At 46.3% G+C, this 26,355-nt stretch overlaps 1 protein-coding gene across 5 annotated transcripts in view; it reads right to left on the bottom strand.

Moving 5' to 3' along the window:
• spidr (scaffold protein involved in DNA repair) overlaps nucleotides 1–26,122 on the bottom strand; it is a 57,272-nt gene extending 31,150 nt beyond the window's left edge. For all 5 annotated transcript variants that reach the window (XR_010804326.1, XR_010804325.1, XM_066682514.1 and 2 more), the window contains exons 1-8: nucleotides 25,909–26,122; nucleotides 25,013–25,159; nucleotides 24,711–24,774; nucleotides 22,330–22,515; nucleotides 21,352–21,437; nucleotides 14,488–14,711; nucleotides 12,796–12,896; nucleotides 8,125–8,302 (exon numbers count right to left, since the gene is read on the bottom strand). Coding sequence is in view for 3 of the 5 variants with exons in the window: in XM_066682514.1 (XP_066538611.1) it covers nucleotides 8,125–8,302; nucleotides 12,796–12,896; nucleotides 14,488–14,711; nucleotides 21,352–21,437; nucleotides 22,330–22,515; nucleotides 24,711–24,774; nucleotides 25,013–25,159; nucleotides 25,909–25,926 (1,004 nt within the window). In the remaining 2 variants the exon portion in view is untranslated. The remainder of the gene's footprint in view (nucleotides 1–8,124; nucleotides 8,303–12,795; nucleotides 12,897–14,487; nucleotides 14,712–21,351; nucleotides 21,438–22,329; nucleotides 22,516–24,710; nucleotides 24,775–25,012; nucleotides 25,160–25,908) is intronic.
• Nucleotides 26,123–26,355: the final 233 nt, after the last annotated feature.

A 26,355-nucleotide genomic window follows, 5' to 3' on the forward strand; every position in this document is an offset into this window, starting at 1 on the left:
GTCCTAACACACTGCCGCTATTAAGTCACAGACAAGCCTGACAAGCCTGAGTCTGAACTCACTGTCACACCCGAGTAACCCGAATCCGATCATGCCTGTAACTCCCGATTCTGATCGTGCGTATTAGCCCGTGGCGCCCATATCTGCACGTGCCATCGCTCCAGAGTGCGAACGCACCTGTATTTCAAGTACATATCGTTTAGGGTTTACCTTAGTTTAAAAATGAAATGAAACTAAACCAGGCTGTTAATGTACAGCCAAGAATAAAAAGCCACTTAAATTCAATCCTTAATTAAACTTCAGTAAACATCAGACGAACAAAACATATCATTAAAAACAAGATACACTTCCTGCCTCTTCTACTACAAGCCCAGGCCTGCTCAGACTTCCCCGTGACGCACTCAGTCAGATCATGACATGAGAACGTCACAACTCTAAGCCATGAGGCTGAGCCAAGTGGTGGCCAGAGGAGGGGTTTTCTTTCGCCCTGAACCGAGTGAACCGCAGGCTGAACGGGGGGGAGCTGGAGAGGAGCCAGCCAAGGCAAGTTTACACAGGCCAGATGGAGCCCCTCATCTGTTCAGAGCAACTGCAGTGTCACCTCACAGAAACTAAAAAACAAAAGAGTCAGAGCAAGGCCCCATTTCCAGTTTAATCCTCACACCCAGGTCAGAAAGGCCATGAGGGCTGATTTAGAGGAGGTAATTAAACTCCTCCTCTCTCTCCCTTTTAAACTGTAATTTATTCATATTCACATTAAAATTATTATTATCTATTGGTATAATCGGCCAAGTGGCATAATTCAAACATACGATTGTGTGGATAATGTGAGCAGAGTGTTTATGTCCACTGTTATCAGACTGTTATTAAATAAATATAAGATTTTGAGAATAAAGCAGTAATAATTCAAGAATAAAGTTGCAATAAGCAAAATGTTCTTAAAATGCATTCATAATATTTAAAATATATATTTTTCTTTAGATAGTTGTAATGTTTTGAGAATATTCCTGCGGTATTTTAAAAATCAAGAAATAACATTATGAAAATTCAGACTTTTTGCAGAATACAGAATAAATACATTTCCATTATTCATTCATTCTCTGAAACAGCTTTATCATGTTCAGGGTCACACTGCGTCCAGATTCTACCCAGATTCACTGGGTGAAAGGCAGGAACACACCCTGGAAAATGAACTACACACTCACCCAGTCACTCACACAGTCACTTTCACACTCACACAGTCACTCACACACTCACACTGTCACTCACACAGTCACTTGCACACTCACACAGTCACTTGCACACTCACACAATCACTCGCACAGTCACTTGCACACTCACACAGTCACTTGCACAGTCACAGGCACTCACACACTCACTCGCACACTCACACATTCACTCACACAGTCACTTGCACACTCACACAGTCACTCGCACACTCACTTGCACAGGCACTCACACAGTCACTCGCACAGGCACTCGCACAGGCACTCGCACACTCACACAGTCACTTGCACAGGTACTCACACAGGCACTCGCACAGTCACTCGCACAGTCACTTGCACAGGCACTCGCACAGGCACTCGCAGTCACCCAGGCACTCGCACACTCACCCAGTCACTCGCACAGTCACTTTCACACTCACAGTCACTCGCACACTCACAGTCACTCGCACACTCACCCAGTCACTCGCACACTCACACAGTCACTCGCACACTCACACAGTCACTCGCACAGTCACTCGCACACTCACCCAGTCACTCGCACACTCACCCAATCACTCACACAGGCACTTGCACAGTCACACAGTCACTCGCACACTCACCCAGTCACTTTCACAGTCACTCACACAGTCGCACACTCACACACATTGTCACTTACACAGTTGTGGAGAATTTCACACATTCACTCAGTTTCTCACACACAAACACAAAAAGAATTTCACACTTTCAACCAGTCACTCACTCACAAACACACAGCCGTGGAGAATTTCACACACTCACCCAGTCACACACACACACACACACACACACACACACCTGTGGAGAATTTCACACACTCACCCACTCACACAAATACATTTTTACTGTTGGATTAAATAATTGTTTAATAACGATATATACACACACCAGCTGCTGGTGACAAAATAACAATTTAAAATTAAACTTGATTCAAAAAATGAAACCCATCAAATAGGAAAGTGTTCCTTTAGAGCAGCTTCATTATGTTGTTTTAGACAACGAAGCAGGAAGTGCTAAAGTAAACTCAGGTCTGTGGATGACGCAGGGTTCGCTACACGGCCGAGGGTGTGTCCTCCCCGCCGCCAGCACAGAGACCACGGAGACAGCACGGGGACACGGACAGGACGTCCTACCAGTGAGGAGGTAGAAATGCAGGGAATCTCAATTATCATGAGGTTTAATCACACACTTCATCTGCCATTTTCTTTGGATTTTCTAAATAATACAGACACAAAAATCCTACAGTCTAACACAGAGGTGACTAACTTACCCCGAGCCACTAGGGATCTTCTACAGTGTGTGTGGGAGGAATATACAATCAACTATGAATTTCAGTAACACAATAAAAATAATATTGGGGAATTTTATTTAAAGAATATTAGCAATAAACCCCAAATATTTCTGCTTTATTTTTATATTTTGTAATAAATATTATAACGACTAGAATTCTATTCATTCTGTCATTGTCTGTAACCCTTATCCAGTTCAGGGCGGCGGTGAGTTCCTACCCAGAATCACTGGGAGCAAGGTGGAAAAACACCCTGGAGGGGGCGCCAGTCCTTCACAGTGCGACACAAACACACACACATTCACTCACACACTCACACCTATAGACACTTTTGAGTCTCCAATCCACCTACCAACGTGTGTTTTTGGAGCGTGGAAGGAAACCAGAGCACCCAGAGGAAACCCACGCAGACACAGGGAGAACACACCACACTCCTCACAGACAGTCACCCGGAGGAAACCCACACAGACACAGGGAGAACACACCACACTCCTCACAGACAGTCACCTGGAGGAAACCCACGCAGACACAGAGAGAACACACCACACTCCTCACAGAGAGTCACCCGGAGGAAACCCACGCAGACACAGAGAGAACACACCACACTCCTCACAGACAGTCACCCGGAGGAAACCCACACAGACACAGGGAGAACACACCACACTCCTCACAGACAGTCACCCGGAGGAAACCCACGCAGACACAGAGAGAACACACCACACTCCTCACAGACAGTCACCCGGAGGAAACCCACGCAGACACAGAGAGAACACACCACACTCCTCACAGAGAGTCACCCGGAGGAAACCCACGCAGACACAGAGAGAACACACCACACTCCTCACAGAGAGTCACCCGGAGGAAACACACGCAGACACTGAGAAAACACACCACACTCCTCACAGACAGTCACCCGGAGTAAACCCACATAGACACAGGGAGAACACACCACACTCCTCACAGAGAGTCACCCGGAGGAAACCCACGCAGACACAGAGAGAACACACCACACTCCTCACACACAGTCACCCGGAGGAAACCTACGCAGACACAGGGAGAACACACCACACTCCTCACAGAGAGTCACCCGGAGGAAACCAAGCAGACACAGAGAGAACACAGCACACTCCTCACAGACAGTCACCCGCAGGAAACCCACGCAGACACTGAGAAAACACACCACACTCCTCACAGACAGTCACCCGGAGTAAACCCACGCAGACACAGAGAGAACACACCACACTCCTCACAGACAGTCACCCGAAGGAAACCCACACAGACACAGAGAGAACAAACCACACTCCTCACAGACAGTCACCCGGAGCGGGACTGGAACCCACAACCTCCAGGGCCCTGGAGCTGTGACAGAGACACTACCTGCTGCTCCACCGTGACGCTGAATTCTAATACGTCAAATAAATATTTTCATTTAATAAATATTTAACAGACATTCACACTTTTAAAGAGTCAAGGTTTCATACCTCACACACCTAAAATCCTATCCTGTCAACATGGGGGCGGGGTCTTCCAGCTGCTGGTGAGTGGTGGAGGGTGGGTGGAGGATAGAGGTGGGGACTAGTTGCATATTCATTGATCCAGTAGATCTGTACGTACCGGACGAAGGAATACGTGTAGAGGTACAGCGAAGAACCTTCTGCGACTTTAGTGTGAATTTATTGTGGAATACTTATGTAACTCTAAACAGATAGGGGTTTTAGGGGTGGAGAGTCATCAGATGGAAAAACAACAGAAGCCATGTTGTGCAGTGCAGCTTTAAGGACAAGTTGTGAACAGACAGCTCAATTGAAGAGGAAAGGTGATGGGGAGGTAAAAGGGCTGTTAGAGTTAAGACAGAGTAGTTTCCAGCTGCAAGGGGCTGTCAGTTCTGGGATTGTAATGAAATTCTTGTTCACATCATGCTTTGGTCAAACCCCACATGCCCTACATCACCCACTGACAGTGCTGGATCTACGTGACAACACAAAGATGACGTTAAACCGAGCAAAGCAAACACAACGAGCTCTGAGGAAGAAGAGAAAACAAGAATGAAGACCAAGCGAAAAACCAGAGCTTCGGCTCCTTGCTCCTCACTGCTGGGTGCCTCCTGCCTGAACATAAGGGACCCCTGTGGTATTCCGTTCTGTTGTTTTTGTGGCAGATAATTCATTAAGAACTGAGTTCCCTTGTGGAAAAATGGGAGAAAATCTATGTCCCCTTTAGGACCAAGCCCAGATTGCTCTCAGTGGGTCTGGTGTTTCTGAGCCGGTGTTTTACCAGATCACTCTGCTGGATATTTAACTTCACCCCAGGTTTCGTATTAAACATTTCAGCATTTTATAACTTTAACAGGTCATAAAGCAGAGTACACTAGAAGGTACATTCCTGACCACAACACACGGGTACATGGAACACAAACGCTGAAGGAAGAGGTGGGAGGAATAGGTTCTTTGTGGAAATTAGAGAATGGTGAGAGACACAGAAAGGAGGGCAAAGTTCTTAAAACTTTAAAGACATTTCAAACGAAGTCAACGTAAAATCCTGGAAGTGTAAAATCTGTGGCTTTGTCCAGATTTATTTGAACAGTTCTGTGGAGGTCAAATTTACGGACTTTCCAGGGTCAGCTACATCTATAACACCTCCCCCCTCCCCACCCCCACCCCCACAGAGTGTAATATGGCAATAACACTGCGTGCTGCATGTGTTTTCAATTCCTTTCCTGGCGTCAGTCTGAGCTATTGTGATCCGCTGCTCCTTAACAGAGTGAGAGAGAGAAATAAAGAGTGATAGAGACAGAGAAAGTGAGAGTGAGGAGCACAAGTGAGAGGAGAAAAAAGGATCCAGCTGTGTTTTTCCCCCTGGCTTGCTGGAAATGAGCACAGAGCTGCCAGGAAGAGGAATGCAGGCCATTCCCTGGAGCAGTGCGATGACGTGGGAGCAGCGTGGGAGAGAGAGTGGGCGTGAATGCGGGAGAGGTGCAGAGAGGCGGGTCCTTGACATGCCTTGATACGTAGTTGCAGTTGTAGATGAGCGTCTCCTCCCCCGCCGCTGGAGCCGAGTTTGGCCTTTTTCCTCACATCAACCCCTCAGAACTGAAAGAGAGCCTCTTTGTCGGACCTGTGCGAGCCACGGACATTGCTGTGTACTTCCGCCGGCCGTGGACCGACGCTACAATGTGACTCACAGCGATCAGGCACTCGTCTGTCATAGCCTGGGTGTGACTGACAGGTCAAACACTACACGCACAAGCCTCAGCTGAGCTGACAAACACAGAGCAGGAGAGAGCGAGCTCTGTACCACGCAAATCTCACCTTATATCGTTCAGACTGCTCAGGTGAATTAGTTGTTATTGAAACTCCCGCTATCACACGATACCCCCAGCACTGGGAGGGTCAGGGCGAGCTCGTGCCTCCTCTAAGACTTAAAGGGAATGTCTACGTTTGGTGGGAAACGCAGTTCTAACCTCTGTATCTTTAATCGCTGTTTGAATTCCCACAGAAACTCATGTGTAACTCGAGGTGTTTAGTTTGTAGCACTGTCGCTAACGCAGTTAGCCGTATCTTGAGTTTGGAGACATTTCCACCTTAAGTGATCTGTAACAGTAAAAATAAGTCAGTGTTACCCCCCTATGGAGCAGGAATAGAGCAACATCCTCATCTCGGTTGGTGCTTTTCAGCGTTTGGAGTCTCTCCGTTGTCTAAAAACCTCCAGATGGCGTTTCTCTGCCGTGAGCAGAGAGAGAGAAAGCCTAGCACCGAACCCAGACACTTTGTTTTTTTACCCATTTACAGACACTGGGGCTTCGTAAACACATTAGAGCGGTTTCCAGAGCAGCACATGGAGAGGACACACACTCAGAGCTTTTTACTACAATCATGTCTTTCAGATGTCCACCACTGCCTCTTTTCACACTGATATGAATGCAGTGTCGCCCGGTGGCTAAATCTGATAGAGGAAAGCACAGACTGCCCAGGTCCATCACAACAGCTGACAGAGCCTGCGCTGGCCAGCACCATGGTCTTAAGAAAGGAAACCTCGGCAGATGGCATTTCATTAGAAACGAGGGACACGAAAGACTGGGAGAGGAGAGAGGAAAGAAAGATGGATTAATCTAGTTAAAGTAAACGTAGACAGGTTTTAGAACTGTAAAAACATCCACTGCACCGTGTCCCAAAATTCACCATAGTAGTATTTAATGGAGGCAGCACAGTGCACTGTTCAGTTCCTCGGCACCACAACGCATCACACAGCATTTTCACACTACTGCCTCCCATTAAATTCCATTAAAGCCACATCGAGACCACAGAAAAACACAGTGGAGCATGTGACTCTCAGTCTTCAGGTAAACAAACAAACACTAAAGACAGGTAACTACACCTAAGTTTCTATCCTCGGCCCAAACAGCTCGTGTATTTCAGCTCCCAAACCCTTTTTCATCACAAAATAAGTGATTAATACGTTTATGTATGTAATGTTCTAGGTGACTGTAAGAGAATATAATGACATTTATTGTGGAGTGTATTCATGTGTTAATACTCCCCAACCCTGTGAGTACGCTTGTAAAAGAGAGAGGAAGGTGACGGAGGAGGGATTAGGGCTTTAGCAATGCCCCAACGTTTTGAAGGGAAATATATTTATTTAAACATCTATTTGATGTTTTATCTTTAAAGGTTTTTAATATGAAAACCAACAAAAAACACCTATCACTGCGGCTCTCTTCAGCATCCGGCACATTTCACAAAAACATGGTCTTCTTCTGAAAGAGTATAGTGCAGATCCACTAAAGGGACCGGGGGAAAAGACCTCTCACACATCTTACACGGAGGTGTGTATACGAGCATGGACACACACACACACACACACACACACAAACACACACTCTCTCACTCACACACACACTCTCTCACACACACACACTCTCTCTCACACACACACACTCACTCTCACACACACACACTCACACACACACACACTCTCTCTCTCTCACACACACACACACACACACACACACACAGACACACTCTCACACACACACACACGGTGCTGACTGAACGTTTGCAGGCTGCTATTTTACAGCACACTACCACAGAGTGAATGTGATGTTCAAGTGACTGGTTGATTCTCAAATCTTTAGAATGAGTTCATTTCTTTCTTATTGATTATTTAGCAATATTCCCTTCTTTGGATTGTTTAGAGGTTTTGTTCATTTGTTGCCGGTGTCCCACTCCTGTGGTCTTTAGTCCCGAGCCGTGAGGTTACAGTGAGAGAACCCGCGAGTCCCATGGGAACGCAGACCTCAAGCCTGGACCTTCTTTTATAGAAAACAGTCACCGCTTAAAACCACAACTGCAAAACTGTTCAGAAACATTGCGATTAAAGATTTTCCCTAAATTGTTCCGCTCTCAATGTAAAGGCACTTTATTCATATCCTTTTTGCAGGATTTTGAAATGAAATGTTTTTGAAATTTTGAAATGTTATTAATGATAATGATATAATAATTCAACATGGATTTATGACTTTCATTGATTGATTGATTGATTCCAGCAGCAGTGTTATATCAGAGCACCCACAGAGCTAATGTCGGAGGAGAGTCTTACCATGGAGGGTAGACACAGACAGTGTCCCCTACGGTGGGTTCCAGGTGAGTGGCGGTGTCCTTGCTGAAAAGAGCGATGCATTGCCCTCCGTGTGCGGGTCTGTCGCAGAGTGCAGCCTGCATCCCACACACTTCCCACACACTGCACACGCGGAGCACGAGGACGCCGGGTCTGTCTTCTGAAACAGCACACGGAAACACAGTTAGGGCCGACACACATCCAGCGGAGAGTAAGTGAACATGGCTCTGAGCACGAACAGGACGCATACTATTTTAATCAGGGAGTGTGTAGTATCCCGCAGAAAGAGGCCACTGGCTTTAGGAAACACTGTTCCCATGAAGGGGTGGACTTGGTTGGCAGTGTTAAGGGAAGTGGTCTGGGTCAAAAGAATATCCGCCTGACCACCAGGACCCCAGGTTTCCCAGCAGAACATCACCCAGAGTCTCACACTGCCTCTGCCCTCTCACCTTGTGGCTGATGTCTATTTATAGCCTGTCTATAGCCTATTGAACATGTCACTGCGGTGTAGAGGGGGCTCGCTCTTTCTGTACAGACTCTAAAATAACCCTTCAACTGTGTACAGGGTTTCAACACTGATGTCAGTGTCTTAATACAAACCAGGAGCTGAAATACTGTCCGTCTGTGGAGTTAAAGCCACAGTCTGAGAAGGTCCCGTAAGAATAGGTCAAATACATAACGTGCCCCATTCTCCATGAGTAAGATCTGGCCTGATTCATTTGACTCATTAAGAACAGGGAGAACGGTTGATTCCTACATTCAGTCAGTTTTCTGTGGGCTGCCCGAGTTAGAAAACAGGACGGGTTTAATTATGCTCGAACCTCAAGGTCTAATGAACCGTGCCGCCCCCTCGTCTGAGTCTGTCCAATCACGGCGCTGGACCCGTGTTTATGTGAGAGCGCAAAGACGAGGTTAAACTCAACAAAACAGACACAACGAGCGCGGAGAAATAAGAGCACTGAGTAAAAACGGAGAAGAAAGAGAACAGAGTGAAAACGGCTAAAAACCAGAGCTTCTGCTCCTCGCTCCTCACTGCTGTGCGCTCGGGGTCGGGGTGAACAGCGAGCGGCTCATTATCATTTAAAGGAACAGGTGCTGAAAGCGGGCGTTCTGAACAGGGCTGTTTACACAGGGGGAGAACACTGCTGTGGGGCTCGTGGGGTTTGGACCAAAGCGGGTCACAGACGCTTCATTAAGACCCCAGAATATAAACTGAATATTACTGCAGTGAGTCGTGCCCCGCCCTGGGGAAAAAGATGTCCAAACGCAGGAAATCACATACGCTCACTCCCTCGTTCTCCTCAACACTCTCTGGCTGTTGACCCCTACAGGCACACCTTTAGCAGGTGTTTCTCATTGCGTTCCAACAACTACTCAAGGCCAGAACCATGTGACGCAGCCCACATCAGTCTTAGGGCTTGGAGCCTCCAGGGTTGAAGCTCTGGGGGTGCGTGGCCAGCACTGAAGCTATAGCTGGGGACTCTGGGGACTTACTGCTGTTCAAAAAGCTTCTGCAGCATGAACATAATGACAACAAATGAAGGCAGTAAAATGTGATTATAACTGGCAGGAATAAAAGCTAAAAAAACAAGAATAATCAGACACACATAGAAATGTTTATCTGTGAACTCTATAGCACTTCTCTTTTCCACTGATGGAATTAAACCCAGTTCTTCACTTTCCATCATCAACGGCTGAGAGTTAACATCTACACTCACAGTGTTCACGCACACACTCTCTCTCTCTATCACACTCGGGCGCACACACACACACACACACACACACAGCCCCTCAAAGGCCCGCTGAGTGCGAGAACATAGAAAATCGTTATACCACGGAAAATGAAAATGAAAGAAAACTGTGTGTGAAATTTCCTGTCACCCGTGGAGGCTAAGCCTGCGGAGAGCAGTGTGCAGCTATCACCACACAGAGAGGCAGGCTACATTTCAAACTGCTGACCAGAAAACAGCCTCCACCTACAGCCCTGCAATATACGCCCCCACCCCCAGAAACAAATAGAACACATTCAATTACGACAAGCGTGTTTCTCTCCAGCTGAAAGGTCTGAAGCCAGAGTCACTGTGAGAAAAGTGTAGGAAATTAGCTCCAAAACATGCTCCAAAAAATAAACATATCATTAGAAATGTGCTGCTCTTATATTATTTAAAAAAAACAGAGCAGCCCTTAAATCATTCTCAAAAATGGCAGAGTGAGGAGACAAAAAGGGTAGCTCGTCTGTCACTGCACAGGACGCTGTCGGATCAGTGGACTATTCACACTGAGGGGTTTAAAAACTCCAGCAGCACTGCTGTGTCTGATCCACTCTACACCAGCACAACACACACTAACACACCACCACCACGTCAGTGTCACTGCAGCGCTGAGAATGATCCACCACCACATCACACCTGCTCTGTGGGGGTCCTGAGCGCTGAGGAACAGGGGGAGAGGGGGCTACAATGCGCAGCAACAACGTGAAGAACATGGATGTGTTTCAGCTCAATAAGAACAAATGGCCTTTGACAGTCAGTTTTCTGTGGGCTGCAAAAGTCTGAAAACACGGAGAAATAGCACTGTTTTGATTGAGTTTCTCCAATCACAGCTGCACCCGCATTTACCTGAGAGAGCAAAGACGGAGTTTAACAGAGAAACACACACCAAGCGCAGAGAAATCAGAGCTCAGACTGTGTTTTACACATTGTCTTTTGTTACAATTATTCATCATTCATTCATTCATTGTCTGTAACCCTTATCCAGTTCAGGGTCACGGTGGGTCCGGAGCCTACCCGGAATCACTGGGCGCAAGGCGGGAACACACCCTGGAGGGGGCACCAGTCCTGCACAGGGTGACACACACTCACACACTCACTTCTGAGTCTCCAGTCCACCTACCAAACTCCTGTCAGTCACCTGGAGCGGGACTTCAACCCCCATTTCCCCCGGAGCTGTGACAGAGACACGACCTGCTGCACCTCTGTGCCACCCTTTGTTACAATTAAAAATAGCTATAAAAACAAAAAACTAAAAAACAACCACAGAGCTAACGTAACTCCTCATAATCACTTAATTAACAGGCGTGAGGAGCTTCTGAAATGATGTAACGAAGGGGCACGTTTTTCATGAATAAGAGCCTGTTGTCTAAAAAACAAGCAAAAAACGCGCACAGACAAGTTTGCTCCCAGACGATGGGTGTGAGTGGGATGTCAAAACAGAGCCTGATCTTTAGAGGTTCCAGGGCAGATCTGATGCAATTGAAACTAATTAGCAGTGAATTAATTATATAATGTTCCATAAACGTTTACATTGCCCTGCTGCACACACTAATAATCAAATCCAACTTTATTAATCACATACAGTCAGTTATACACAGTACGACTTGCAGTGAAACGCTCTGACGACTGTCCACACTCGTTAACAAAATACAAGAGCTAAGGAAATAGGAAAGAGAAAAAAAATAATAATAATAATAAAATATATAGATATTCTCAAAATAAATCAAATTAAACTAAAAAAGAATTCAATCTAAAACTGTACAACAAAGACACAGAGAAAAAGAATATAACGTTTAATACTTATTTAAAAGAAACTGAGCTGTGCGAATGACATACAGGTGAGGATTAAAGGGCATAATGTGCAACTTAATGCAGTGCAAAATATGACAAGTGACTAGTAAACTGCACTCACTGTCCATTCTCCCAGTTCCACTGGCCACACAAGAGCACTTGTAGTTCTACAAAAAAATCTCACAATGGAGCAGCAGGTAGTGTCTCTGTCACAGCTCCAGGGTCCTGGAGGGGTTTGAGACCCGGTCCGGGTGACTGTCTGTGAGGAGTGTGGTGTGTTCTCTCTGTGTCTGCGTGGGTTTCCTCCGGGTGACTGTCTGTGAGAAGTGTGGTGTGTTCTCTCTGTGTCTGCGTGGGTTTCCTCCGGGTGACTGTCTGTGAGGAGTGTGGTGTGTTCTCTCTGTGTCTGTGTGGGTTTCCTCCAGGTGACTGTCTGTGAGGAGTGTGGTGTGTTCTCTCTGTGTCTGTGTGGGTTTCCTCCAGGTGACTGTCTGTGAGGAGTGTGGTGTGTTCTCTCTGTGTCTGTGTGGGTTTCCTCCGGGTGACTGTCTGTGAGGAGTGTGGTGTGTTCTCTCTGTGTCTGTGTGGGTTTCCTCCAGGTGACTGTCTGTGAGGAGTGTGGTGTGTTCTCTCTGTGTCTGTGTGGGTTTCCTCCAGGTGATTGTCTGTGAGGAGTGTGGTGTGTTCTCTCTGTGTCTGCGTGGGTTTCCTCCGGGTGACTGTCTGTGAGGAGTGTGGTGGGTTCTCCCTGTGTCTGCGTGGGTTTCCTCCGGGTGACTGTCTGTGAGGAGTGTGGTGTGTTCTCCCTGTGTCTGCGTGGGTTTCCTCCGGGTGACTGTCTGTGAGGAGTGTGGTGGGTTCTCCCTGTGTCTGCGTGGGTTTCCTCCGGGTGACTGTCTGTGAGGAGTGTGGTGTGTTCTCTCTGTGTTTGCGTGGGTTTCCTCGTAATTCCTAAATACAGTCATAATTTTAACTTCTTACTTAGGGTTATGGCATGAAAACATTTGACAAATCGTGAACAGTGCTCACAGTTTTTAGATTTCATATTTTAGAACCCTACATCTGTCTCTTCCTAAAGTGTGTCTCTCACCTGTAGCGGAGGTCATGCCGGACACAGACTGGTGTCTCCAGAAGCTTATGGCTGACCTCTGTCTGCACTGCAGCCTATTCAGCCTCTCTGCAAGTCCGCCACTAAAGAGACACAAGACACACATTCACACATCTATCTGAACATCACAAGCATGTGGCAGTCACTAGAGAACGCCTTTCTGAAAGGAACTCAGTTCAGATCAGCAGCAGCAGGTCATCACACCTTAATAATTCCTAAGAAGTATACAAAATATTAAAATGTACAAGCATGGTTGAAATTACAGGGGGCACCGTGGGTCCTTACTCTTCTAATTAACACTTGGACCCCCAAAAATAGGGGGACCCTTCCTACCCACAACTGCATACAAATATATTTCTTTTGTTCATGGGTTTTTCTTCTGAAATGACTTGCACAACGAAAAAAGAACTTCTGAGAGTGAATAACTGTGTTTGATATTGCCTTCACTTGCTTTGATAACACACACTGGGTGGGGGAAATGGTCTAAACCAGCTGTGTGCTTGTCACTTTATTTGTAGTGTACGACTGGTATAAAATGTCAGGGAGGTGGCAGAATCTAACAGTGCGAGAGAAACCTTTTCCTGTCACTGAAAAGTCTGTGGGTCAGTTCTGACCCTTCCCTACGACTGATGTTTTACACTGTGTATAGGGCACGTTTAGCACATGTTGTTAAAACCTCAGCCCTCTCACATTCGTAAACTACAGGCGGCTCACTTGTCAGCAGGACTGGACATGAGCAGACACAACGTCTGCAAAAATACAAAAGACGTAGTGTAAAGAGTTCTTTGAAAATGTAAAGCCCAAGTTCATCAACAGCATCTGTTTTGTTACGACAGGACTGTCCACATGTCGAACCCTGAAGTGAGGACTATTCCCTGTGCGTTATTTATTTACCACGGAATTACACTAAAGCTTGAGGACTAAAAGCCGAGAGAAAAACCTGCTCTTCACTCCTCACTGCTGCGCACTAGGGACAGGGTGAACAGTGGCTCATTATCATTAAAGGCGCTGAAAGCAGGCGTTCTCAACAGGTTTTTTTACGCAGGGGGAGAACCCTGCCTTGGAGCTTATGGGAATTTGACCAAAGCAGTTCACAGACGGTTGATTTATACCCGGAACTGTGTTCCCTTGTGGAGAAGGGGCAGAGTTTTCTTCACTTTAAATCATGAGATAAGAATTAAGGCTATTACTTGTGCCTCTTTCGCACATGAACTCTGGAGAATCTCTAGAGAAACTCCGGAGTGTTGGGTCAGGAGACGTCCCGGAGCGGTCGTTCACACATGCAGCGCACAGTGGGAGATTTTCTGCATGAGAAGCGCCCTCGCAGCGGGAAATGAAACACATGCTTTAGGCCTGGGGGCGGAGCCTGTGCAGCATGTGCAGGAGAACCTCCGGAACATTTCTCACTCCGTTCTCACATGCGCTGACTCAGATTTCACCCAGAGTATTTACCAGGGCGCGAGGAGGACAAAGTCCGGGTGATGTCTGGGATGAATGTTGTGGGCGGTTGCGTTCACACACAGAGCTCGTCCGGGAAAACTCCGGAACATTTCTGGATTACAGTGCAGGTGTGACAGGAGCACTGGTTAGTCCAGCACTGCACTAAACTTCAGTCTTTCAGGTATTTATTCCTTACACATGTAACACTGTTAAAAAGGAAGACACGGTCCATACCATTCAAACCTGCGCCTCTTTTTGCCAGAGTCCTCAGGTGTCTTTGAGGTCCTGTCTATTTCTTTTTGAGGTGTCTGGAGCAGTACTTGTGCAGAGCGAACCCACTCGCTGACTGATCTCTGGCGGTGCTCTGTGGGCTGCAAAGCAGAGAAATCCAGCCGACTGTTCTCTCCTGGAGCTCTCTCGCTGTCAGAAGAGGAGTAGTCTGAGATCTCAGCCACCACCTGACGTCAAACAGACATTTCTTTAAGCAAAAAAGCGCTAACAATTCATATTTAAAAACTGATATTCAAAAATACAGGTCTATCAAGTAGTTTGTGTTCCATTTGAAAAGGCAAATATCAGGCTACGCAACATGAATTAACTGCACTGAGCTCAGTTTTAGTGAATGTTAAACCTGCAACCAACTCCAAAAATGTTGGGACACAGGCAAAATAACACTGAAGAGTTCCACTGTTTGACTCAGACCACTATCAGCAAGGGAATATAGAAGTGAAAAAAGGGAGCATTAACCAACGCACCAGTCTCTGCAGCAGAGCGGGGTGTGGTCACCACTTTAGGCTGAAATTTGTGAGAGAGTCAAACAGCTCAGACAGAACATTTCACAGCACCACTGTCTATTATCTGTAACACTGTGGATGATTCAGGAACTCCAGAGAAATCTCAGAGTAGGACAAGGCCAGACGCCACTACGGAATGAGCCTGACCTTCCAGCCCTCAGACATCTCTGCAGGGGAAACCACAACACTGCTGTGATAAATATAGACACGGGGGCTCAGGAGGACTTCAGAAAACTTGTCACTGAACACGGTTCAGTCCAGATCTGCCTCCTATGGTCATCACTGAGAGGAGACTCAGACGAGTGACCACAGACCCAAACTGCAGCGCTGGGTCTCCTCAGTTCTCAAACGCTTAAACAGTGTCAGTAAAAGGAAAGGTGATGGATCTCAGTGGAAACACAGCCCCCCGTCCTGACTTTTTTGTAGTGTGTAGCAGGTATTAGTATCAAATCATCACTGATTTTACAGAAAGGGGGATTGTAATTGATTTTTTGCTGTTATTTTGTGTCTCTGAGTTTCCTGAACACATTTCTTTATTTGCATTCACTACATATTTTAATAAAAATCATTCCTTACTAAATACAGATATTCACCAGCTGTGAACATTCAATCTTTACATCCCAATCAATGCTTTTAGCCCGTTCCTCTTTACAGTACATTCTTGTGTGCAAAAAATAATTTTGGCATCTCAGTAGGCTTTTTTATTAAATTCATTCATTGGCACAAGGCAGGAACACACCCTGGAGGGGGTGAACCTGGAGCAGTGACAGAGGCACTACCTTCTGCACCACTGTTCCATCAGGCTTTTTTTAAAACCCCAATTCCAATGAAGTTGGGACGTGGTGTAAAACAAATAAAAACAGAAAATGATGACTTGCAAATCCTTTTCAACTTATATTCAATTGAATACACTACAAAGACATTTAATGTTCAAACAGATTAACTTTTTTGCAAATATTAACTCATTTTGAATTTGAGGCCTACAACACGTTCCAAAAGAGTTGGGACAGGGGCAACGCTCACCACTGTGTTACATCACCTTTCCTTTTAACAACACTCAGTAAGAGTTTGGGAACTGAGGACACTAATTGTTGAAGCTTTGTAGGTGGAATTCTTTCCCATTTTTGTTTGATGTATAACTTCAGCTGCTCAACAGTCATGTTTTGCACTTCATAATTCTCCACACATTTTCAATGGGAGATATGTGTGGACTGCAGGAGGCCTGTCTAGTACCCGCAGTCTTTTACTACGAAGCCTTATTGTTGTAACACGTGCAGAATGTGGCTTGGCGTTATCTTGCTGAAATACACAGGGACGTCCCTGAAAAAGACATTGCTTGGATGGCAGCATATGTTGCTCCAAAACCTGTATGTACCTTTCAGCATTAATGAAGTGCCTTCATAGAAGTGCAAGTTAACCATGCCATGGGCACTAACACACCCCCATAGCATCAGAGATGCTGGCTTTTGAACTTTGCGCTGATAACAATTCAGACAGTCCTTTTCCTCTTTGGCCCGGAGGACACCACGTCGATGATTTCCAAAAATCTGAAACTTGAAATTTGAAACGTGGACTCGTCGGACCACGGAACACTTTTCCACTTTGCGTCAGTCCATCTCAGATGAGCTCGGACCCAGAGAAGACAGCTGTGTTTCTGGGTGTTGTTGATATATGGCTTAGGCTTTGCGTGGTAGTTTTAACTTGCTCTTGTAGATGGAGCGACGAACTGTGTTCACTGATAACGGTTTTCTGAAATGTTCCTGAACCCATGTGGTAATATTCGTTACAGAATGATGTCGGTTTTTGCGGCTTACTTACAGAGATTTCTCCAGTTTCTCTGAATCTTTTGATGATATTATGGGCTGTAGACGATGAAATCCCTAAATTTGGGGTTGTAATTAATATAATTTGATTTGTATGAAACTAAAATACATAAATGAAACAAAACTATAAATGCATATGTGGTTGGGCCCTGAAACGTTGCTGTAATATTTGAAAAAGACAAATGTTAGTGGAGGACCATAAATATCATAAATATAGAAGAATAATACACAATAAACACGCCTTAAACAATCTCACAAGGAAACGGGTCTGACTCAAACAGATATGTATCATCACAGACATTAGCGTAACAAACTGAACCTCCCTCAGTCAGCGTGGTCATGACAGAGGTCGCAATGTGGGGCATATCACCTGAAGATATGTGACACGTGCAGGAAGTAACAGATCATTAAAACTCAGAGACCGGAAGTGTGCATTTGCTTCTGAATGGGGTTAAGGGGACGCGTCCTATAGTGGTGTGTGCGTAGGAGGATGTGTTTGAACATGAGAACACTGCACTGTCACCGATAACACGCCTGATGCAGTGAAGGAACTGGTTTCTTGTGGAAAAATCCAGACTGCTACCTGCCTCCTTGTCATGTGGAGGCATGATCCACATTCCAGCAGACGCTGTCAGCCTACGTGTTCTTTTTATTTGACTCCACTTCACCCCACAGGGCTACCTGCCAGCAGACGTCATACTGCACATGCTCACACTTTCTCCCTGGCTGTTTTTCGTCCCATTCTTCCTCCCCTTTCTCTCTCTCTCTCTCTCTAAGCTCCCCCTTTTCTTGTCCCTCTCTGAGTTGATCCCACCCTCTGTCCCCCCCTCTCGCTAGAACACCATGTTCCTGGCTCCAACTCAAAAATGTGTTCGCCCTGCAGTGAGCGAATCTGAATGGAGGAGTACACAAACTTCACTCTATCAACTCTGTGTTGGTTCAGATTTGGTGTATGTACTCAGCAGAGTCATAGTAACGAGGCATTTCCCAGCCTTACTGGAACAGGACGGCCTAGCTGCCTCATGAAAAAGGAGGGCTGCCTGCAGATAAGAGTATTTGCTCTCCAGAAAGTAGGATGTCAGGAATGTTTGGAGGGGTCGTATACATTGTGGGTGGCTGAAGATTGAAAGTTTAATACTTCAATCAATCTTCAATTAATATTTCATCAGCCCAATGTCCTCGGTTCAACTAGTGAACTCTGCAAATCATTAAAAATATTGAACAGTTATCAGGACAAATGATGCCAAACTACACCAAACTACAGGAGAAATACAGGACTGATGTTGAGGCTGATTTCCTCCTCCAGAAATTTGCAAAAGATGATCTAGAGTCCCATTTTTACTCCTCCATTCTTCTCGCAGTGCAGCTGGCCCACAGCAGTTGTGTGCCATTAATATGAAGCATGTTCGACATATACTCGGCGGCCTGTGAGTTTGGGGTGGACGCTGACTCTCGGGTATGAAACACAACATTGACGTCAAGCCTGAAAACCAGTCAATCAATCGGCCCGAGCTGAACAGAACATGTCAGCACACCATAGCATTGGATTTGTTGTCATTCACATTGTTTACTTCTCGTGTGTGAGAAACGGCCACAAGGTTTCGAACACTGGAGCCATCGGTCAGGGCAGAGTGTGTAGTGTGGGGACTTTGACAACTAAAAACAATAACAAATCAATTAAACAATAATAAATTAATTAAATTAGTGAAAAATATCATCTGCTGTAACCACTTCAAAAAGTAGTGATTTTGGCGAAGGAAATGGAAATAGAGACCATAGGAGACCTGTTGGTTTGGACACAGAACCAATCAGAGGACTCAGACAGGTTGGTGTTTAGTCTCGTTATAGTGTGTGTGGCGGTGTTTAGTCTCATTAGTGTGTGTGTGGGTTGGTGTTTAGTCTCGTTATAGTGTGTGTGGCGGTCTTTAGTCTCATTATAGTGTGCAGGTTGGTGTTTAGTCTCGTTATAGTGTGTGTGGCGGTGTTTAGTCTCATTAGTGTGTGTGTGGGTTGGTGTTTAGTTTCGTTATAGTGTGTGTGGCGGTGTTTAGTCTCATTACAGTGTGCAGGTTGATGTTTAGTCTTGTTATAGTGTGTGTGGCGGTGTTTAGTCTCATTAGTGTGTGTGTGGGTTGGTGTTTAGTTTCGTTATAGTGTGTGTGGGTCGGTGTTTAGTCTCATTACAGTGTGCAGGTTGATGTTTAGTCTTGTTATAGTGTGTGTGGCGGTGTTTAGTCTCATTACAGTGTGTAGGTTGGTGTTTAGTCTCGTTAGTGTGTGTGTGCGTGTGTGTGTTTAGTCTCGTGAGTGTGTTTGTTGGTGTTTAGACTCGTTAGTGTGTGTGTTTGTGTTTAGTCTCGTGAGTGTGGGTGTGTTGGTGTTTAGTCTCATTATAGGGTGTTGCAGTGTTTAGTCTCGGTAGTGTTTGTAGGTTGGTGTTTACTCTCGTCAGTGTGTGTGTGTGGTGAAGTTCAGTGTCATTAGTGTGTCTTGATGTTCAGTCTAGTTAGTGTGTGTATGTTGGTGTTCAGTCTAGTTAGTGTGTGTTGGTGTTTAGTCTTGTTGGTGTGTGGTAGTCTTTGTGTTAGAAGGTGTATCCTGAGTAAATAAAGGATGTTGCACCATGGCTGAGCATTTCTGCTTTAAAACTGCAGCATTTCAAACAGAAACACATTGAGAGAGACAGGGTTTCCTACCTCACACGTCTAAGGAGCCAACCACACCAACTCAAGGGCGGGGCATTCCAGCTAGTGCAGAGACTACTTGCCTAGCCACAGATCTGCATGTAATAAATGAAGGCGCATGTAGGTGTAAAGATCCAATTACAGATTCCAACCCTCCTTCAAAAGATACACAGTGCAGTGTCTGCAGTACTGACACCAAACCAGCAACAAAAGATGCCCTATTTTCCCTATTTCAGCTCGGTGGAGCATCACAATGATTTGAAGCAGTAAATGTAAGGTTAAAAGTCTACCTTTTGTTGATTTAAGGTGTTCAGGGAACTATAAATGGTATAAATGCATTTATTTACTCTGGAAATATCTTCTACAACTTTAACTCTTAACAGAGAGGAGAGCTCCTAAATGAGCATTTACTTAAGACTGAAAATGAGAAGGCGGCACGGTGGAGCAGCAGGAAGTGTCGCAGTCACACAGCTCCAGGGACCTGGAGGTTGTGGGAGCGATTCCCGCTCCGGGTGACTGTCTGTGAGGAGTGTGGTGTGTTCTCTCTGTGTCTGCGTGGGTTTCCTCCGGGTAACTGTCTGTGAGGAGTGTGGTGTGTTCTCCCTGTGTCTGCGTGGGTTTCCTCCGGGTGACTGTCTGTGAGGAGTGTGGTGTGTTCTCCCTGTGTCTGCGTGGGTTTCCTCCGGGTGACTGTCTGTGAGGAGTGTGGTGTGTTCTCCCTGTGTCTGCGTGGGTTTCCTCCGGGTGACTGTCTGTGAGGAGTGTGGTGTGTTCTCTCTGTGTCTGCGTGGGTTTCCTCCGGGTGACTGTCTGTGAGGAGTGTGGTGTGTTCTCCCTGTGTCTGCGTGGGTTTCCTCCGGGTGACTGTCTGTGAGGAGTGTGGTGTGTTCTCCCTGTGTCTGCGTGGGTTCCCTCCGGGTGACTGTCTGTGAGGAGTGTGGTGTGTTCTCCCTGTGTCTGCGTGGGTTTCCTCCGGGTGACTGTCTGTGAGGAGTGTGCTGTGTTCTCCCTGTGTCTGCGTGGGTTTCCTCCGGGTGACTGTCTGTGAGGAGTGTGGTGTGTTCTCCCTGTGTCTGCGTGGGTTTCCTCCGGGTGACTGTCTGTGAGGAGTGTGGTGTGTTCTCCCTGTGTCTGCGTGGGTTTCCTCCGGGTGCTCCGGTTTCCTCCCACGCTCCAAAAACACATGTTGGTAGGTGGATTGGTAACTTAAAAGTGTCTGTAGGTGTGAGTGAATGTGTGAGTGTGTGTTGCCCTGTGAAGGACTGGCGCCCCCTCCAGGGTGTGTTGCCAAGTTACAGAGGTTACAGACAAAGAATAAATGAATAAAGATGGGCAGCCACAACAGAAATAGGAAGTAAATGTAGCAGTACGACCAGGAAAGTAGTGCCACAGAAGAGGACCAGGATTTAACAGTGTCCGTAGGTCACAGACTTTAGGCTGGATTTGAAGAAGACCCTGACTGAAGAATGGTACGTGTCTCCACAGAGGGAGCCAAGAGGTCATGAGTTCCTGGAGGGAGGGAATACCATTCTGAGATGCAGCTGTGTGTGGTTTGTGACCCAGAACTAATCAGAGAGAACAGATTTTTAAACCGTCAGGTATGGCTCCCCAAACAGGAATTAAGCTTAGTCCTGGACTACACAGCACTCTGAATGGTGATTTTTTTATTGAAAGGAGGATGTAGTCCAGGACTAAGAGAACATCCCCAAAGAGAGGCCCATACTTCATAAACCTGTCGTGAAATGGTCCACAGTGCCCTCTAATGGTGCCAAATCACATAACCCCAGCCCTACTCACCACAGGACTCTGCTCCTTTGAGAGAGGAGAGCCATCCTGGTGCTCACTGTCACTCTCTGAATCAATGGTAGGAGGGTCGTCCATGTCTATGATCAAAACAGCAGAGTAAAGAGAGGTTCAAACTCCTGCAGGTACAGCATCAACTATGAACTTCTGCAGCATGTTACTTTACTTGTGCAGCAAATCTAAAATCATTAAACGTAGGCTCTGATCAAGATAATGTCTTTCTTTCATCATCTTTAAGCACTTCATCCTGTTCAAGATTACAGTGGATATCCATGTGAAATCACTGGACAATAGACAAGAACACACACTCACCCAGTCACTCACACACACACCCAGTCATACACATATTCACCCAGTCACACACACACTCACACACTCTCCCAGTCACTCACACACTCACCCAGTCACTCACACACTCACCCAGTCACTCACGCCTGTGGACAGTTTCACACACTCTCCCAGTCACTCACACACTCACCCAGTCACTCACACACTCACCCAGTCACTCACACCTAGAAAGAAATTAAACACACTCATCCAGTCACTCACACCTGTGGACAATTTATCATACTCACCCAGTCACACACATATTCACCCAGACACTCACCCAGTCACTCATATGTGGACAGTTTCACACTCACCCATTCACTCACACCCTCACACATGGACACACACACACACACATACTTGTGGACAGTTTTACCTGGAGGACACCTATGAAGACACTGGGAGAAATTAGAAAAATCAACTGAAATATTAATTAAAAGTGTAAAGAAATACTTTCTCCCTGTCCTTCCACTTTGAAAAGACAAGTCAGTGCTATGGGTCTAAAAGAATGTGCAGCTGTCATTAAGTCATTACCAGGAAAAGGAATTCAACTAGAACAACAAAACTAAAGTAATAAAGAGTGATTCTGTCACTGCTCCACACCCCAATAAAACAGTCCACTCTTTAAAGTGAATGAGTCTGTACCGGCTCCTGTTCTGAGCAAACGGAGACATCTGCTGGAAGAGCTGACCACATCCCGAGGGCACGGCCTGCACCGCTCTGGGGCCTCTGAGCTGGGGAGATGATGTGGGAGCTGGCTCTCATGATCAGACTGATCCTCCTCACTGGAGCTCCAGGCAATGTGGACAGCATCCTCTTCTCCAGATCTCACTACGCAGACAGACAAAATATTTTCTGTTACGCATGCTCACTCATTTTTACAGTACTCCATTGAAATCAATGGGGAGGGGGAGAAAGGGCTCCAGGGGGAGAAAGATATACAGGGAGAACACACCACACTCCTCACAAACAGGTGTGTTCTCCCTGTGTCTGCGTGGGTTTCCTCCGGGTGACTGTCTGTGAGGAGTGTGGTGTGTTCTCCCTGTGTCTGCGTGGGTTTCCTCCGGGTGACTGTCTGTGAGGAGTGTGGTGTGTTCTCCCTGTGTCTGTGTGGGTTTCCTCCGGGTGACTGTCTGTGAGGAGTGTGCTGTGTTCTCCCTGTGTCTGCGTGGGTTTCCTCCGGGTGACTGTCTGTGAGGAGTGTGGTGTGTTCTCCCTCTGTCTGCGTGGGTTTCCTCCGGGGGACTGTCTGTGAGGAGTGTGGTGTGTTCTCCCTGTGTCTGCGTGGGTTTCCTCCGGGTGACTGTCTGTGAGGAGTGTGCTGTGTTCTCCCTGTGTCTGCGTGGGTTTCCTCCGGGTGACTGTCTGTGAGGAGTGTGGTGTGTTCTCTCTGTGTCTGCGTGGGTTTCCTCCGGGTGACTGTCTGTGAGGAGTGTGGTGTGTTCTCCCTGTGTCTGCGTGGGTTTCCTCCGGGTGACTGTCTGTGAGGAGTGTGGTGTGTTCTCCCTGTGTCTGCGTGGGTTTCCTCCGGGTGACTGTCTGTGAGGAGTGTGGTGTGTTCTCTCTGTGTCTGCGTGGGTTTCCTCCGGGTGACTGTCTGTGAGGAGTGTGGTGTGTTCTCCCTGTGTCTGCGTGGGTTTCCTCTGGGTGACTGTCTGTGAGGAGTGTGGTGTGTTCTCCCTGTGTCTGCGTGGGTTTCCTCCGGGTGACTGTCTGTGAGGAGTGTGGTGTGTTCTCCCTGTGTCTGTGTGGGTTTCCTCCGGGTGACTGTCTGTGAGGAGTGTGCTGTGTTCTCCCTGTGTCTGCGTGGGTTTCCTCCGGGTGACTGTCTGTGAGGAGTGTGGTGTGTTCTCCCTCTGTCTGCGTGGGTTTCCTCCGGGGGACTGTCTGTGAGGAGTGTGCTGTGTTCTCCCTGTGTCTGCGTGGGTTTCCTCCGGGTGACTGTCTGTGAGGAGTGTGCTGTGTTCTCCCTGTGTCTGCGTGGGTTTCCTCCGGGTGACTGTCTGTGAGGAGTGTGGTGTGTTCTCTCTGTGTCTGCGTGGGTTTCCTCCGGGTGACTGTCTGTGAGGAGTGTGGTGTGTTCTCTCTGTGTCTGCGTGGGTTTCCTCCGGGTGACTGTCTGTGAGGAGTGTGGTGTGTTCTCCCTGTGTCTGCGTGGGTTTCCTCCGGGTGACTGTCTGTGAGGAGTGTGGTGTGTTCTCCCTGTGTCTGCGTGGGTTTCCTCCGGGTGACTGTCTGTGAGGAGTGTGGTGTGTTCTCTCTGTGTCTGCGTGGGTTTCCTCCGGGTGACTGTCTGTGAGGAGTGTGGTGTGTTCTCCCTGTGTCTGCGTGGGTTTCCTCTGGGTGACTGTCTGTGAGGAGTGTGGTGTGTTCTCTCTGTGTCTGCGTGGGTTTCCTCCGGGTGACTGTCTGTGAGGAGTGTGGTGTGTTCTCCCCGTGTCCGTGTGGGTTTCCTCTGGGTGCTCCGGTTTCCTCCCACAGTCCAAAAACACACGTTGGTAGGTGGATTGGCGACTCAAAAAGTGTCCGTAGGTGTGAGTGTGTGAGTGAATGTGTGTGTGTTGCCCTGTGAAGGACTGGCGCCCCCTCCAGGGTGTATTCTCGCCTTGCGCCCAATGATTCCAGGTAGGCTCTGGACCCACTGCGACCCTGAATTGGATAAGAGGTTACAGATAATGAATGAATGTGTTAAATGAAGTGTGCTGTAGATTTAACAAATCCATATGATCAGGAAAACATCTGGAAACAAACTTGTGTGTGTGTGTGTCACAACAAATCCTTATATTTTTACTGTATTAATGTATTTAAAGTAATTATATATAATACAGATAGACAAATAGATAATGGGAATTGTTTACATAATCAATAGAAAAACAAAAATATTAAGAATAAATGAGTAAATGAGAAAGAAATAAAAAAACCTATATAATTATATTAATGATTAATTTTTGAGTGATCTATCTATTATTTATTTTGGTAAGACCTGGTCCACCTCCACTGACCTGTGGTAATAAGTGACCCGTTACCTGGTGTTGATGACGGTCTGAACCGCTGTCCGGCTCTGCCCCTGGGTCCAGATGTTTGAAGTTTCTAGAAAACAAATCACTACACATTTAACATTAGATTCAGACTTTACCCAGACTTTATTCTGGCCCAGGTCTGACCCACATTCTCTATTCCCATCGCCCGTTTACCACATGGAATCAGGACACTGCTCCCGCTCGGCACAAGAGGCTTATACACACACACACACTTTTTCTGATGCACTGCCCAAATGAACATCTGTATCATAGGGACCATTCCGCTCATTAGACCAGAGACAGCTCACCTTGACCACAGCAGAGTCCAAGAAGCTCTCGCCACATCTCTCCCAGGACCCAGTGCTCTTGGAGCTCTCTGAGTTTCTCCTGTGGAAGGCTTCTGTAACGTCCTCCGGAAACAACACACACCTCATCTCCCGGGTCTTTCTCTTGCGCTTTGGAGAACATGGGAACAACATGGAGGAGAACCTCAATTAGGGTTCCTTCACCGATACTGGGTTCACTTTAGGACTCATTTAGGAGAGTTTTCATATTGAAATTGATTTAGAGGCAAAGAGGATAATGATGAAAAATAGAGACTTTTAATTAAAGCCTGGTTTTTCAAGAAAAAGAACAATGTTTAACAAGTTTAAAATAAAGTAATGAATAATATTCAAATATCACACACACACACACACACGTATATATATATATATATATTATCTGAAGTAAAAACAGGGAAAGAAAATGTCTTGAGGAAAAAATATGGTAAAAAAAAACACATTAGTATCTTTATTAATTTTAGTCCTTCAGCCTTGGAACATATCCGAGGTAAAAACACGAGACGAATGTAATATTTTTAACTTTAACAACTTTATTAGCGATACGTTCGACGCTGTAAGGTAAATATGAGGTAAATATCTGAGGTAAGATAAAGGTGTCGCTACCTAAACTAGCTTAACCTCATACATTCAGTGTTTTAACGTAAATATCTGAGGTAAATGTAATGAGGTCAATTTCCTCTGCAGCTTTAGTGGAATGTTCACTGTTTAAACGTAAAAATAATGAGGTATTTTTTCTCTCTACAGCTTTGGTGCAGTATATTCACTGTTGTGAGGTAAATATCTGAGGTAAGTTAGTAACGTATCTGCAGCAGCGCGATAAAGTCAGGGCTCGTGAGAGAACCGGATCACTCAGAACTCACCTTAGAAAAAGTAGACATTGTGTGGGTTCAGAGGTTCAGACTGTGTCCCTGGGTAAAGGGGGTTGTGGGTTAGTTCTGGGGACGAGCAGCGTTAGGTCCAGTGTAGTTATGTTCCATATTAATAAAGAGAAAGAGACGTTATTAACAAGCTTTACGCGACCGGTCCAGTGATAGAGTCGACTCCGAAAGAACTGATTCTTCGAGAGCGCCTGGGAGCGACTCTCTGCCGTTGATTCTGAGAGTCGAAATTCTCGGAATCGACTCAATCAATTTTTCGATTGCATTCTTCAGCCCACTTTAGACCAAACAGAAAATGGACGGATGATTCTCATGTGGAGAAACCACATACAATAAAGTTACATTATAATTTTAAGAGAAGTGTACAAATGTAATACTTTGAAAAATGTAGAAGTGTAAGAGTGTAATGCCATGCAAAATAAACATAGC

The sequence above is a fragment of the Hoplias malabaricus genome, chromosome 10, assembly GCF_029633855.1.
Source record: "Hoplias malabaricus isolate fHopMal1 chromosome 10, fHopMal1.hap1, whole genome shotgun sequence".
Classification (NCBI taxonomy): domain Eukaryota; kingdom Metazoa; phylum Chordata; class Actinopteri; order Characiformes; family Erythrinidae; genus Hoplias; species Hoplias malabaricus.